Source organism: Dreissena polymorpha, chromosome 2, assembly GCF_020536995.1.
Source record: "Dreissena polymorpha isolate Duluth1 chromosome 2, UMN_Dpol_1.0, whole genome shotgun sequence".
NCBI classification, from domain to species: Eukaryota; Metazoa; Mollusca; class Bivalvia; order Myida; family Dreissenidae; genus Dreissena; species Dreissena polymorpha.
This window is the reverse complement of record NC_068356.1, coordinates 15,871,776-15,887,375: the sequence shown is the minus strand read 5'-3', so window position 1 is coordinate 15,887,375 and position 15,600 is coordinate 15,871,776. Positions and strand designations below refer to the sequence as shown.

The following is a 15,600-nucleotide window of genomic DNA, read 5'->3' as shown; positions in this document are numbered from 1 at the left end:
TTAGGCCTGCCACCGATAACACCAGTCACCGGTCAAGAAGAAGAACTCGGTCTTCTTCATTGAATTATTCTCCTATTCTTCGTTGAATACATCGTCTTCATCAAGGATTAGACATCGGACACGCTCTTCTTCGTCGAGCAGTTCTCATCGTCGCGGCTCTCGTAAGCGATCACGTCGTCACTCACGGAGACGTTATTCTAGAAGATCTCGGTCTCATCGCAGCCGATCCACATCTTGGCCGATCCAGATCTCGACATCGCAGGAAACGAGGACGTCGTCAACCTTTACGTAGACATCAGCGGACTGCATTGAGCACCACTGGATAGTTATCGAACATACCTCTCCTTCATTGAGCAGTTCTCGGCGTTGATACGCTCGTAAGCGATCATGTCAATGCTCACGAAGACAATATTGTAGAAGACAATATTTCCAGCGTAGCCGAACAATATTTCGGCATCGAAGTTATATGGATGTCGCCACTTCTCACGTAGGCGTTAATGAACCTACTGGTCATATCGACGTTCTCCATTTTATTCCTTTAGGAATATCATGTCTCCATTCCACGTGTGATGGTTCTTCTTATGGCATCCACACATGTTGCAGTCACCGAGCCGTAGTTGTATACGAACACTAGTTCGTTTAACATTCAGGCTTCGGGATAAGCTGTTCTTTTCTCCACTACGACTACAAGGACACTTATGCCTATTAATACTGATAATCTACCGTTGTTTTCCGGTTAACATTATCAGATGACTTCGTGGATGGTCATTCTTCTGCACCAGATATTTCCATTCTGACGCAGTTATATTATACCGGTCCCGATCACCGGACATCGGTCACCATTCATCGGTCATATCACCGATCACTGATCACCGGTCAGAATAAGTGATGTCTCATCGCCATCGGATTGGATTTTTTGGCATGATCTTCTTTTCCGAGCAGTGCTTGACATTGATAACAGACCATATGGATTCCACCATTTTTCGGTCTTTAACTGGTAACGTCACCGGTCATATTATGACTGGTCCGTTCACCGGGCTACAGTTACCGGTCATTGACCGGTCCGGTTCGGTCACCACTTACCAATTACCGGTATTCCACTGTGTTTTCATCGGTCAATTTTAAGTATCACGGGTATCGTCTACATTACATAGTTGTATACCCCTGGCTATGATTGTATTGAATACTATATTTTATGGATTCAACAATCTACATGACTTTTGTGTTTTTCAATACTGATGTTCTACTGGCGACGGTTACCAAATCATGCTATATCTGTTATTTGTACTTCTATCTCAACCGGCTACATGCAGACTACTGGTCTTGCAGATAGATCGGCTGAAGTGGGCTCGGAGACTAGCATTGAGGTCGAACATTACTATTTGACCTCTATTAATTTATGTTCGAGACCCGAAGGATGAATTGTTTTAACCGCCTTTACCTGTCGGCTACAGACTTTGCAGTCAGTGTCACGGAACAGTTGGGACACATTAATGACGCTAGCAGGATTAGCAAGACGACATTTGTATCGACTTCTGCTTTTCTATTGCTCCTACGGCAGTGCATATTTTCAAGCTACTGGAATCAACACGAGTTTTGATACATAGGATCGCCTATCAGATTGACCGCATAGCGGCTACAGTCTTGTAGATGGCTTAGGACCTATTGAACTCAGATCTTAGATCCTAGGATCTGGAGGGACCTCATCTTAAAGTTATTCTTCTATTACACTTCTGGCCATAACAGGCCGTCTTCCTATAACTGGTCGTATTCCTTTCGGAATTCGTCCCGGTTAGAAGTCTTGAAGTAAATGGATTAATCAAGTCAGAATTTAAGACTTCCATGCATTCTACCGGCAAGCGTGGACCCGCTTAAGGTTACCCCTAGGGTTTTCACCTTTTTCTGCCATCACACCTCCGATTCCGGAGGTACCACTATCAATCATATTTCCGTACTTCGCAAATCGATGACTTCGCGACCTGTATTATCCAGGATTTTAAAGGCGCCTGTTATTGGTTCAAGAAGAGGCTATATTCTGTAGATAGGTCATAAACTTATAAGTGTTAAACACTGTCCTATTCTACCAATTTTCAAGTGTGTTTGGAGTGGGAAAGTTCGGCTTGCCGTGGTTTCTTTGCCCACCCATCCTGGACAAATGGTTCCGGTCACCGGTCGGTATTTACCGGTCCGGTCACCGGTCCTTCTGCTGAGACGTCTTTTCTTACGTCCGTTTCAGCTTTATTTTTAAGATAATTGTATTAATCTCGGGATTATTTAATGACACAGATTTCCATCTTTTTGTCATTATTTATCACTATTCAGTGGTGTCTAGACTTGAAGATTATCTTGGCAAGAATATAGTTTATTCTACCACAACCTTCCTTACATCTTATACAGATGTGAGCAGATAAGGTTATGGACGATCACATAGAACAACGTATCTTGATTTTCTCAATTATGTGGTATCCTAACGAATATCACCTGCACATCTACATCTTGAAAAGCGAAAATTCTTTTTAGCTGTTTTTCATTTACAACACATTTTCACGATTCCTTTGTGATGGTTTCAACTATCACACATCGGTCGTGGTTTACTTACAGACACGGAGGTGATCATATTATCACTCCTTGTAACTGGAAATCAGGAACTTATTCGTTCTTTGCAAGAACAACAAATTTTCTCTATCGTCTTTCTCATACCAGTTCGTCTCAACGCCCTGTTGGACGTTTTGTCCTGCAGTTCTTTCTTTCGAATTATTTTTCCGTTGGGTTCAATAATGTAATTGCGCGTGCGCGGCAGTGAAGTTGCAGACGAGTTGCATGGTGTACATAGTTGTGCTTGATTTATTTACATTCATGCGTTTTCTGTATACTGGCCCGTTATCGGCGAGTGGACTGTATATCAAAGAATGTTGTTTATCATCAAACGCTAGTTATTAGCGTTATGCGATCGTATATCGCAGTGTATACCGGTATGCTGAACAACGTCAACAATGCAGTTCACAGAAATCGATCCAGCAGGGTGTGCGATTGTTATACATTCGTCCATTGACATAAACTGGAATATCTTGCCTTTTTGGTGAGTTTTGCAATAACTGAGTTTTTGCCATAATTTCATGAAATATACTTAATGAACCATGGGATTATGGTTCTACGACCTTTTAAGTCTCCTGTACAATTATTTTCAGGAAGCTTCTTCACAGGTCAAATATCATATCTCACTGAGACATATTTTTACTGATCCAAACATGTGCCACTTCATGTCTGGCCATTAATAACTTTTAGTTATCTCTACAGAAGAACGTTTTTCTGTTAGAGTTTCAATCCTTGTTACTTGTGCAAGGATAATTCCATCAGAACTGTATAAAGGTTCTATGGAAATTCTTTTTTTTTTTTTACTGGGTAATTGAGAGCATAGTTATTACCTTAATCACTCTGCTAGATACATAGAGGTTTTTCTCATCTTTTTCTTGATGATAAGAAATTTGTTCTTTTCTTCATCAAAGGATAGAGATTATGCTTTCGTATACCTTGTTTTGTGTAAGTCATCGCAACTCTGTGCTGTCTTACCTATTTTGGAACTGATCCAAACTATGGAACGTCAACACTATGTTTTTCGTTCCTTTACCTTCTTAAGCGGTTTTGACTTGTGTAACATGTTGGGATGCTTAATGAGCTCCCTATGAACCTTTTTCATCAGGCTTATTAACAGTTCCAATATAATTTTAAGACGGTTTTCCTTCTTATTATGGCTTTTACCATTCAGAGAAGTGAAATTCATGCTTTTTCTGTTGAATACGACCAATTCCAGTTAGATCTATTGTCGTTTTCACTTTGTTGTGTCAGCCAGGATTCCTTGCTTAATATCAAGTCCTCTATATGGCTTCTACCTTCAAGTTTCCAAGTTTTCTTAAACTGGTAGTCATGAAGATGAGGATAAACTTCTTTGGGCAATCAGGGCTTTGAAGTTCTATCTCAGCAGTGTTAGTCAGAAGTCCATTCGAGGTTCTCAAAGACACTCTTCATTTCCCCCAAAAAGGGGGGGGGATGTGTCTGCGGCTTCTATTTCTCGGGGTTAGACCTCGACTAAGGAAAGTTAATCTTATCCTATCTAAGGATTCATTCCTTTTTAGGATCTGACCGCATGATTTAAGAGCTCTGTATGTTTTGTGGGCATATATTAATCACACCCCACTTTTTGACGTGCTCTAAGCTGTTTACTGGAGGAATCCGACCACCTTGTCATCTTTTTATCTTCGTTTTCTGAAGTGCCAACAATACAATTTGTATACGTTAGGGCTTGTTGTGGTTTCACTAACGGTAGTGTCTTCTTTACGACATAGACATATTACTCTGTCCGAGAAGTCATAATTAATACCGTTTTAACGAAGATTACTTGATATCATTAGCTGATAACCCTGTTTATGGGTTCTACTGTGTTGGGAAAATATATACGAACCTTCCCACCGCAGCTGCAAAATCAGCATACGATAACAGGTCAGTATTTATGACATTAAAACAAATTTTTTAAATAAAATTCATTTTAATTATTAAATACTTACCTGTTATCGGTAAGTCCCACCTCCCACCCCGCTATTCGATTAATATTTTTGTATATATATTGAAAGAATATTGAGGGTTGGTTACCGAATTCGGCTAGGTTGCATTGCACTATGTTTAACCTGGCCTGTATTACGGTATTGAGGTGGCGGATTCCCAGTTAAAATTCCGGATGAGTTATTTCCCCTTGGAAAGTATAAGCATACGATAACAGGTAAGTATTTAATAATTAAAATGAATTTTATTTAAAAAATTTGTTTTAAACAATTGTTAAGATGAGTTTTGTCCCTATGATTTTTTTATGCCCCCGGAAGGGTGGCATATAGCAGTTGAACTGTCCGTCAGTCAGTCTGTCCGTCTAAAAACTTTAACAGAAAATTTTAACATTGGCCATATTGAAGATAGCAACTTGATATTTGGCATGCATGTGTATCTCATGGAGCTGCACATTTTGAGTGGTGAAAGGTCAATGTCATCCTATAAGGTCAAAGGTAAAAAAAAATCCAAGGGAAGTAACAAGCTTTAAAGGGAGATAATTTCTGTTTGTCATTTGGCAGGTACAGATCATTTTTAAAAGGGAAGTCATATTTTTTAAAGGGATATAAAAAAAAATTAAATTAATCGAAGCGGCGCAGTAGGGGGCATTGTGTTTCTGAGTAACACATCTCTTGTTTAGACAAAATCTGTTTGTGATTTGTGTCTTCATTCATGGGTATTAAAGTATTTTAGGTTTAATACATAGCACTGCATGTTCCTTGATTGATAACAACATTTGAAGATCATATCTTGCAGTGTCATAATTACCGTAGGTTTCCACGTATAGCGCGCACCCGTGTATAGCGCGCAGGCTGTTTTTTAAATGCAAAAATGGAGAAAAAAATATTTCAAGACAATAAAACCACCAAATCGGACCGAAAATGGCCGCCATTTTACTATTACACAGTCCAATAATCCGGGGCATTGGAAAGCTTAATTAAGCATTCAAAATAGGAAGCGTCATTATGATTAGGAGCAGGGGTTGCATAGCACCATACTTTTCTGACAATTTTATAATTTTCTTGCAAAAGATTAACAGTCCACGTGCATTTCGTGAAAAACGTGAGAAAATAAGAATTAGTGTACATCGTGTGATTTTTCCTCGGGGAAAGCGTGGGCATTACCGGTAAATTTGAATTACGCATAGAAGACAGGGATACAATTGTTGAGGTATGCGGGCGAAGGACGATGTCAATATCTCTCTGTGTTGTAGTTCAGGCGATTGCTAACGATAGTTTGAAACACCACAGTTGAACGTTGAATATTTATACACACAAAATGCAATTGCATATTGTCACAAGTGGCACATATTACTCAATATCATCTGCCAATTACGAAGTGCAAAATGATCCCTTTTCACACCTACCGTTACCCGTAAAAAGACCTCGTTCGCACCTACCTTTGCCTGCTCTCGACAACAATCCCCATCGGAATTCATCGAAAAGGAAGTGTTAAAACACAAACAAAGAAATGTCCGCAAGTTTATTCAAACAAATTTATTTTGACAAAACTTCTTCTACAGCGTTCATACCTACCAGTAGCGACTTATGGTTGTTTCGACAATGGCCCCTCAGTCAGTAAGATTATAGGGTGGTGGTTTTCTGGAAAAAAAACATGGCGGCCATTTTGATTATTTACGATTACACAACATATTTTTACCAATTTAGCAGCCAGGATAGCGTTGTATCAATGTATAACGCGCATCAACTTTTTAATTTGATTTTTGGAGGTAAAAAACTGCGCGCTATACGTGGAAACCTACGGTATTGCTCAGACATGTATGCCTGGTTTAGTGAATTGTAAGGAAACCAAGCATGTGTATGCTTCTGATTTTGTTGATATTGCGTTGTTATTGACAGTGAAAGTTATGGAACATTGTAAACCCTATAGAGAAATTGTTTTACTGAGTAGTTTTGTTAGTAAAGCAATGTCTGTTTGACTCATTTAAATTGTACAAGATTGTGTCAACAACAAGAGGAAACTAAGCTTTTAAAAAAGCTTGGTTTGTTCTGTTCCTTTTCAGATGCCCTGTTGAAGATTATTCGTGACTATGGAAGTACTTGCGTTTCTGGGTATAAACGTTCAAATGTTCACCAGGAAATTTTTGAATATGTCAAGTTGGGCCTGGTCAGAGCTGACTTTACCCTGTTGGAGCTGGACCCACCACCATTGTCAGGACATCAACACAGACAGCATAGCGGTGGGCACCATAAGAATCATGCACCTCGACAGCAGAAATCTTACTACGGGGAAAAGGGCCATAATTCGGGACCTACCCATACTAATCATGGCAATAAAAACTCTTTGTCGGGTCATCATTCAACCAATCATGGGGATCATAGCAAGAGTTCAAAAGGTCATACTTCTATGTATGATAGTGAAAATCATGTACAACATGACAGAACTAGTATTAAAAATGATGAAGTTCATGGAAGAAATACTTTAGATTCCCAAAATAGTGCTAAACATCAGTCCTCTAGTGATGGTGTAGCTGGGTGTATGCAGTGGCATGATTTTTGAATGATAGAAAAGACTAATCAAAGAATGGCTCTTATAAGAATTCTGCAAATGGTCATCCCTTTGTGCGTGTTTGAAGGTAGTAGAATTGTTTGTTGGACAAATGAGGAGTTTTGACTGGTAGTGCACACAAAAAAAGGGGAAAAAAACAGTTCTGATATTGAACATTACTCTTTGCTTGCAATTGTTTTTCATTGCAGTTTGGATTTCATCTGATTAGAATTATAAAGTAATTGACATATATTCAGTTAAATGGATGTAATTGTGCATATCTTTACAAGTGGCTCACTGACTTGACATTTTACCAAGTAATGTCATTATGTTAAACTTAATTTGCTTATATGTATGTATAATATTAAATTCACTTGTTTGCTATCAGACGTACTGTACTTAGGATGAAACATATGAGCCTTGCTCTTGCATAGCAGGGCCTACTGCATGTGCCTTAAGTGTCAGCCCAGTTTAGTCTGTGCAGTCCAGTCAAACTATATTTTTGGTTTAAGATAGACTTCCTTTTAAAAAAATCCATGTTACAGAAATTGTCATCCCTGAATAATCTGTTAGGACCGCACTTTTATCCTTCAACTGCACAGCTAGACATCCTCCGAGGTCTAGGGTCGAAAAAACAAAGTCAAGGGAAGTAATAAGCTTTAAATGGACATAGTTATCTGACCTGCCCACGTATATATTTTTGTTAAATAAATCAAAGCGGCGCAGTAGGTGGCATTGTGTTTCTGACAAACACATTGTGGTAAAAGGTCAAGGTCATCCTTTACGGTCTACGATAAAAAATACAAATTTAAGGGAAGTAATAAGCTTTAAAGGGAGATAATTATTAAATATTGAACATTATATATAGGCACTTTATATATTTGGCATGCATGTTTACCTCATGGAGCTGCACATTTTGAGTGGTGAATATACAATCACGGTAGTGGCTTTAATTATTTGCTACTAAAAATAGAGATTAAATACAGACAATTATTTTAAAGGGAAGTAATTTATATAATTATAAATCTCATATTATATATTTTCTTACCAAGAATAAAAGTTCTTTTCACAGTTACTGTACAGATTTATTATTTGCATTATTTATGACCCAAATGATTGATTTGTCAAAGTTTTTTTTTAAATGATATAATTATCATTTCTTTGATGTTCATTACATACCTGTGGACTTATGTCCATAGATACATGATCATCTCTGGCTATGATGTCTTTTGAACCACAGGCCTTGGTTGTCAGTGATGTCTGACATGGTCATAATTGACAGTGAGACCCTCCCCCCCCCCCCCCCCCCCCCCCCCCCTCAGTTGGTTTGGACAAAATTCAAGGGAAGTAAAAACCTTTAAAGGGAGATGATTTCTAAACCTGCCAAATGATAAATAGAAATGTTATTTCAATGTGGCGCAGTAGGGCATTGTGTTTCTGACAAACACATCTCTTGTTGGGTCATTAGGTCAAAGATCAAGGTCACTGTGACCCCTACAAAAAAAAATTATGACATGCTTTCGCAGCCGAGCGTGGCCCACACCCGTTATGCGGTGCTCTTGTTGTATGTGCCACACTATTTGTTACAGATTTATAAGCTTTTCCATAAATGGATGTGAAGAGCTTTTTGGCTTAATTTGTGATCAATTTAAAGTAGGGAATGACAATATTTTGTTGTTTAGTTTACTAATACCAAAGTTTTGCATTTGCATGAAAATTTTGATTGGGGGTGTATTTGTCATTTTCATTGACTGTTCTAGTGATGTGTGTCAATTAATGTGTACCGATATTGATTAACAACAATTGAAATTCCATTTGTTAATAGCATAAGTATTAATTGTACAAATATGGCCAAAAGCACATTGTGTTTTTAGGGGACATATTTCACTAATTGTGTTTGTTATCAATTATTATGCCCCCCTTCGAAGATGAGGGGGTATATTGTTTTGCACATGTCGGTCGGTTTGTCGGTCAGTCCACCAGATGGTTTCCGGTTAACTCAAGATGCTTAGGCCTAGGATAATTAAACATCAAAGGTACATTGATCATGACTGGCAGATGACCCCTATTGGTTTTCAGGTCACTAGGTCAAAGGTCAGGGTCACAGTGACTTGAAATAGTAAAATGGTTTCCAGATGATAACTCAAGAATGCTTAAGCCTAGGATCATGAAACTTCATAGGGACATTGATCATGACTGGCAGATGACCCCTATTGATTTTCAGGTCACTATGTCAAAGGTCAAGGTCACAGTGACTCGAAATAGTAAAATGGTTTCAGGATGATAACCCAAGAATGCTTACGCCTAGGATCATGAAACTTCATTGGTACATTGATCATGACTAGCAAATGATCCCTTTTGATTTTCAGGTCACAAGGTCAAGGTCACAGTGACTCGAAACTGTAAAATGGTTTCCGGAGGATAACTCAAGAATGCTTACGCCTAGGATCATGAAACTTCATAGGAACATTGATCATGACTGGCAGATGACCCCTATTGATTTTCAGGTCACTAGGTCAAAGGTCAAGGTCACAGTGACTGAAAACAGCAAAATGGTTTCTGAATGATTACTCAAGAATGCTTACGCCTAGGGTCATGAAACTTCATAGGTACATTGATAATGATTTTCAGATGACCCCTATTGATTTACAGGTCACTAGGTCAAAGGTCATGGTCACAGTGACTCGAAATAGTAAAATGGTTTCCAGATGAGAACTCAAGAATGCTTACGCATAGGATCATGAAACTGCATAGGTACATTGATCATGACTGGCAGATGACCCCTATTAATTTTCAGGTCACTAGGTCAAAGTCACAGTGACTAGAAACTGTAAAATGGTTTCCTGATGATAACTCAAGAATAATTAGGCCTAGGATGATGAAACTTCATAGGTACATTGATCATGACTGGCAGATGACCCCTATTGATTTTCAGGTCACTAGATCAAAGGTCAAGGTCACAGTGACAAAAAACGTATTCACACAATGGCTGCCACTACAACTGACAGCCCATATGGGAGGCATGCATGTAATACAAACAGCCCTTGTTTATATTTAACAACGTACAAAGTAATTTTTCTTTGAGTAGTTTGCCCGCGACTACTGTTGTTGACTTGAGTGCAGGTGGATTATGCTTTTGGTGTCTTTAGAGTTACTTGTAGTAAAAGATTATAATTTATGCCAAATGTAACATGTTTTAATAATTTTACTGGTAACTAAATATATGTAGAGCAAATCAGATATTTGATCATATGAATAAGTCTTTGTAATAATCAATATTTGGAATATGTTCTGAAGCAACTTTCTTAATTTTTCTTACAGGTTTTTTTAAAATAAGATGACTTATGTTACATTTCTCAGACCTTGTTTTTATGTGTAAGTTAGATGTGTTTTGTAATCCTTGATGTAGGAACATGTATTGAAAAGTTTTCTGTGAATGAAGCTTGAACATTGAACAATAAAAAAAGAAGTCTGTCGTCTTGCTTGTGTTAATTTGATTTTATGCAAGAATATCGGACAATATTACCTATCATTAACTCGTAATTAATAATTTCATCTATTCACAGACCAATTGCTGAAAGTAATTAATAGCTACAGAGCAAAGATTCTTCAGAAGTCATCATGGACCAAGAGGACTGGGCCGGGGCTCTATGAATACATTCTGGGTTCGCCAGATGGTGCAGACATAGACCAATTGCAGGATGAAGATCTGGCCAGTCAACCAGAGAGTCACAACGCACAGTCGATTGATCCAGCAAGTTTAGAATTTGGTAGCGAAGAATATAACGATGATGATGATATTGTTGTGTCGGAGGAGAAGAAATTGAAAAGGGACGATTCCATAGACTATAAAGCTAATACGCCTTAATGGTGATGTGTCTCAGATTGTAGTAACTATGTTGTCATAGCTGAATGTTGTCATTGGTATTGAGATTTAGAGGGATTTTTTCTATGAGAACTGAAAGTTATTATTTCTCTTATCGTTAATATAAGATCACAGACCTTCTGAGTGCATAATGGCCTCTTGTGCAGGCAACATATTCTTGATAACAACAACTACCTTTCCTTTAATGTTGGAGATAGTGAAGAGAGTTTGTTTTGCAACTATTTTACTTGTATAAACAGTTCCACCAGCTATTGGTTCTGCCCATGAATCTGGGTTCTACAAACTAATTTTGTTTGATTTCCAATTAAGACAAAATATGTAAGTTTTTAGGCGAAAATTGAGCCATATTAAATAGTACTAGCTTTAACTAATGCTGTGAATTATTGCATCTTCATGCATTGATAACAGGAAGGGGGCATGTAAATGTGCCTTTGTCTGTCTGATCAATTTGTTAGTGCTGGGCGTAACCAAAAATGTATTTGTGCTACAGGGATGAAAGTTTAAAATCATAACAACCATTAACCAGCATGTTAAATTGCACAAATCCCTCTTTTTGTTGGATTTTTCTTTACTTAAACAGAGTTTTGGACCCGCTTTATAAGCAAAACAGCCATTTTTTTAACTTTATTGTACATAACTAAAAAATCTATTCTTTGAGAGGACTAAAACTGTAACAACATATTGACCAGCTGTGATCTTGTGCCCCTCCATATTTTGATTTGCAGGTTTTAGACAGAAATTTAGTTATAACCCTATTTATATGAAAGAATCCATTTTTCACTTATGTTGCATGTATTTCAAGAAGTAATAGAGGGCTTACACTTTTTAAACATATTAACGTGTAGATCTATATTAAATTGTGCAACTCAATATAATGTTTCTGATCTTTTCGTCTAAACTGTAGTTGCTGCCCCTTTGTGTAAATTAAATATAATAAAACAGCTTGTTAAATCTTTGTCATTCAGCATGCTATTTTAAGATAACTGACTGCAAATGACAATTATATGGGGATGCAGTTTCATGTCTAGCATTCATCTCTCTGCCTCAAAGGTCAAGGTCACACTTTACCCATACAACAGCTTAAAAATTCCTCTGTCATCTATAACTTTGCTTTGTTGCATGTTGCACTTGTCTCTTTCCCTCATTGGTCAAGGTCATACTTCAAAGATCTAAGTTTACCATAAAGCAGCTTCTTTGACTGTAAATTTGTTATTCATCATGGTTGTTAAGATAACTTACCACTTATGACACTTTGCATATTGTGTGCTATATCTGTCTCCTACATTAGAGGACCAGTCCACACTTAGAGGTCCAAGGTTAGTTTTAGCTATATAACGGACAACTTGTCCAGGCTTTCATACACTAATTCAGTTTTAAAACACTTTACCACAAATGACTTAAATTGTTGCTTAAATCGGGTAATGTCTCAAATGCAAGGTCATATTTAAAAGTCAAATGTCCATTCTGGCCATCAGCAACGTTTGTTTGAAATAAGCAGAGTGGAATGTGTCTTGTTTAGATCATTCCTATAATTTTCTTACTTAGTGCCTTCGTTCAGAAAAGTCTTAAACAATGGGTTTTCATAACCTCAGGGGAGCACTGAAGGAAAATCATGGCCCTGTTGTATAACATGATATAAGAAATCAAGGAAGGACAAGGATATTTTGCAGTCACAATTGGGTTTGTTAAATAGGTTAATAAAGATTGTATTTATGAAATAAAAATCTTCCTGCTTGTATTTATGAAAAAAGAAATCTCTTCCTGCTAATATTGTTCAGATTTTTTAAGGTTGTACAACAAACAAGATGGTCAAGGTATTTGTTAATATGTTCCTTGTATCAGGTCAATTGAGAAGAATTTTCATAACAAGGCCATTTTTTGGTAGTGTTTGTGTTTCGTTTATTATTGTGTTTAAGAAGACGTTATTTATATATAGATAAACATACAATCAAAATATGTATTTATAAACTCGTACAATAAAATGCATTACATGATTGGTTTATATTAACCTACTTCTTCAACTGAAATCTAATTGACAAAGTGACTTGTGGTTTCTTTGTTAGAGCTTTTGACTCTTCATGTATATAAGTTAGAAAAAAAACAATGAAACTAAATCTTAACCGTTTCATTGAATTCTTTCACAAAGATTAAGGAGCTTACCATCTTAAGATTTTTTTTTTAAACAACTATTTTAAATATTTTTATGTGACATGCATTTATTTTGATTTTTATAGTCTTTTCGCCATTGAAACATTTATGCAGAAAGTATTATATTGACTGAGTTTCATTAATTTTGTTTCTGCAACCAGATTGAGACAGGAATTGATTTCTAAGTGATTTGTAAGCATGAAATCATAAATGAGAATCTAGGGACTCTTATTCTTCTTTAAAGAGACGGTGGTCCCATTTCATGATAATCCTTAAAGGAGCCTTTTCACGGTTTGGTAATTTGACAAAATTGAAAAAAGTTGTTTCAGATTCCCAAATTTTCGTTTTAGTTATAATATTTGTGATGAAACAGTAATTACTGAACATTTGCCATGCTCTTATATAGCCATTATATGCATCTTTTGAAGATTTAAAAACCTGAAAATTATAAAGCGTTGCAACGCGAAACGATTGAATAATTTGGAAAGTTCTTTTGTTGTCATTATATTTTGTGAAACTACGAAGATTGCTTAAATAAAGTATAAATACATTTGTCATACATGCTTAACAGGATGGCCGAGTGGTCTAATTGGTTTTTACTACAGGACTCCTGGTGTCAGTGGTTCGAGCCCTGCTGAGGGCTACTATTTTTTCTTTTTTAAATTTTATTCTTTTTGTTTTTACTGGAGCTTTTTAGATCCAATGTTTACATTTTTCAATATAAAGCATTTAATGACAAACTTCAAAACATGCCATAATCTGTGAAAAGACCCTTTTAAAAAAGTATCTCAAACCTAAACTGAATGAATATTCATATATTCTTAAATTCACGATTGATTCAGACTCGGAAAACAAAAATTCTGTGAATACCAAATTTAGCATGACAGTCAACCTTATCTCCAAAAGTTTGGAAGAAAACTCAAAGTTGAGACAAACTATTGACTCAAGTATGTTCATGATATACAGAAAATTAGAGGTTACTGCCTGATAGTTTTGTAATATATCAGGTGAGGCTTAAAATAAAATTAATGGCGATGCTTGCTGAGCTGTTATTTTATTCATGCTGAGGCTGATGTATTACAAAAAGATCAGGCAGTAATCTGTTTGCCTGTGTATCATACCTCTACGTTCCCCATTTTAAAAGAAATAATGAAATATAATTGCTATGACACTGCATTTTTTGCGTGAATGAATATGATTTTTTACTTTTGATGTGTTAATACTGATTCCATGGGTACTTGCGCTTAATATTTTTAAAATATGCATTTTCCTGTTTATTTTGCTTTTTGTGTACACAAATATATAACATCTTGGTATCAAATTGTTTGTCCTGTTGAATCTGATTCTATTTTAACAAAAATGATAAGTTTATAGTCCGCTTAATATGAACTACCTCCAAATATTGACTGATATAACATTTTACTGTTGTACTGATAAAAAATATATCAGGCAGGGTTATATAAAGCAGATATCGATGTAGCGGTATGATAAAAGGCCATTTTGTGTTATATTTTGTGGAGTGCTTGTGTAATGCCATGAGTCAAGAAATGTTACAATGATATGATTTTTGGATAACTATCCTTATGCTTTACATATTTAGAAACCAAAGAAGGCGGCAAACTTGTATTTATATAATAATTTTGATTTAGTATTTTGTATTGTATTGTAAATGTATGGCTGCAACATTTGAAACTAAACCCTCATAGATGTATTATATTGGCTTGATGATGTTAGTGATGGTCCTGTTTTATGTCAGTGCCAGCAGAAGAAAGGCGAAGGGACAGGAATGTTATCCCTATGCATGTGCGTGTCCTTCAATCTTTCATTGATTATTCAAAAGAAGCATTTGTATCTTATAAATATGTTTCTAGCCTAGTGTAGAAAATCTCTATTCTACTTGATGGTAAAATGCGTATAATAGCTTAGTTCGTAGAATAAATGATGTTAGCTAAAATGAAAAACATACTGTGCACATTATACTGTTATGTTGATTAATACACAATTTTCTGAAATGTGTATTTAAATCTCTTTCTAAGCGCAAGCTTTGTGCTTAATTGTCTCCTACCGGTTTCACCGGAGGGGACTTATGGTTTGCGCTGTGTGTGTCTGTCAGTCCATCAGTCCGTGAGTCTGTGAGTCTGTCACACTTTTCTGGATCCTGCGATAACTTTAAAAGTTCTTAATATTTTTTCATGAAACTTGAAACATGTATAGATGACAATATGGACATTATGAACATCATTTCTTTTTGTTCCTACGTCAAAAATTCTGGTTGCTATGGCAACAAATATAAACAAAATAAAATAAATATTTCTGACAATGGTGGAGCCGGTAGGGGACATACATTGCTTGGCAATAGTCTTGTTTTGTATTTAATTCACAGTACAGTTTAGTTACGCTACTCGCCCAAATGTTGGCAATTGTGTAAGCATAATGCTCTGGTAAAGATAAACATGTAACAT

General features: G+C 36.5%; 1 protein-coding gene across 1 annotated transcript in view; it reads left to right on the top strand.

Annotated features, from left to right (window-relative positions):
• LOC127866002 (poly(ADP-ribose) glycohydrolase-like) overlaps nt 1-13,058 on the top strand; it is a 29,249-nt gene extending 16,191 nt beyond the window's left edge. The window contains exon 16 of the mRNA XM_052406179.1: nt 10,671-13,058. Coding sequence (XP_052262139.1) covers nt 10,671-10,972 — 302 coding nt within the window. The 3' untranslated portion in view covers nt 10,973-13,058. The remainder of the gene's footprint in view (nt 1-10,670) is intronic.
• Nucleotides 13,059-15,600: the final 2,542 nt, after the last annotated feature.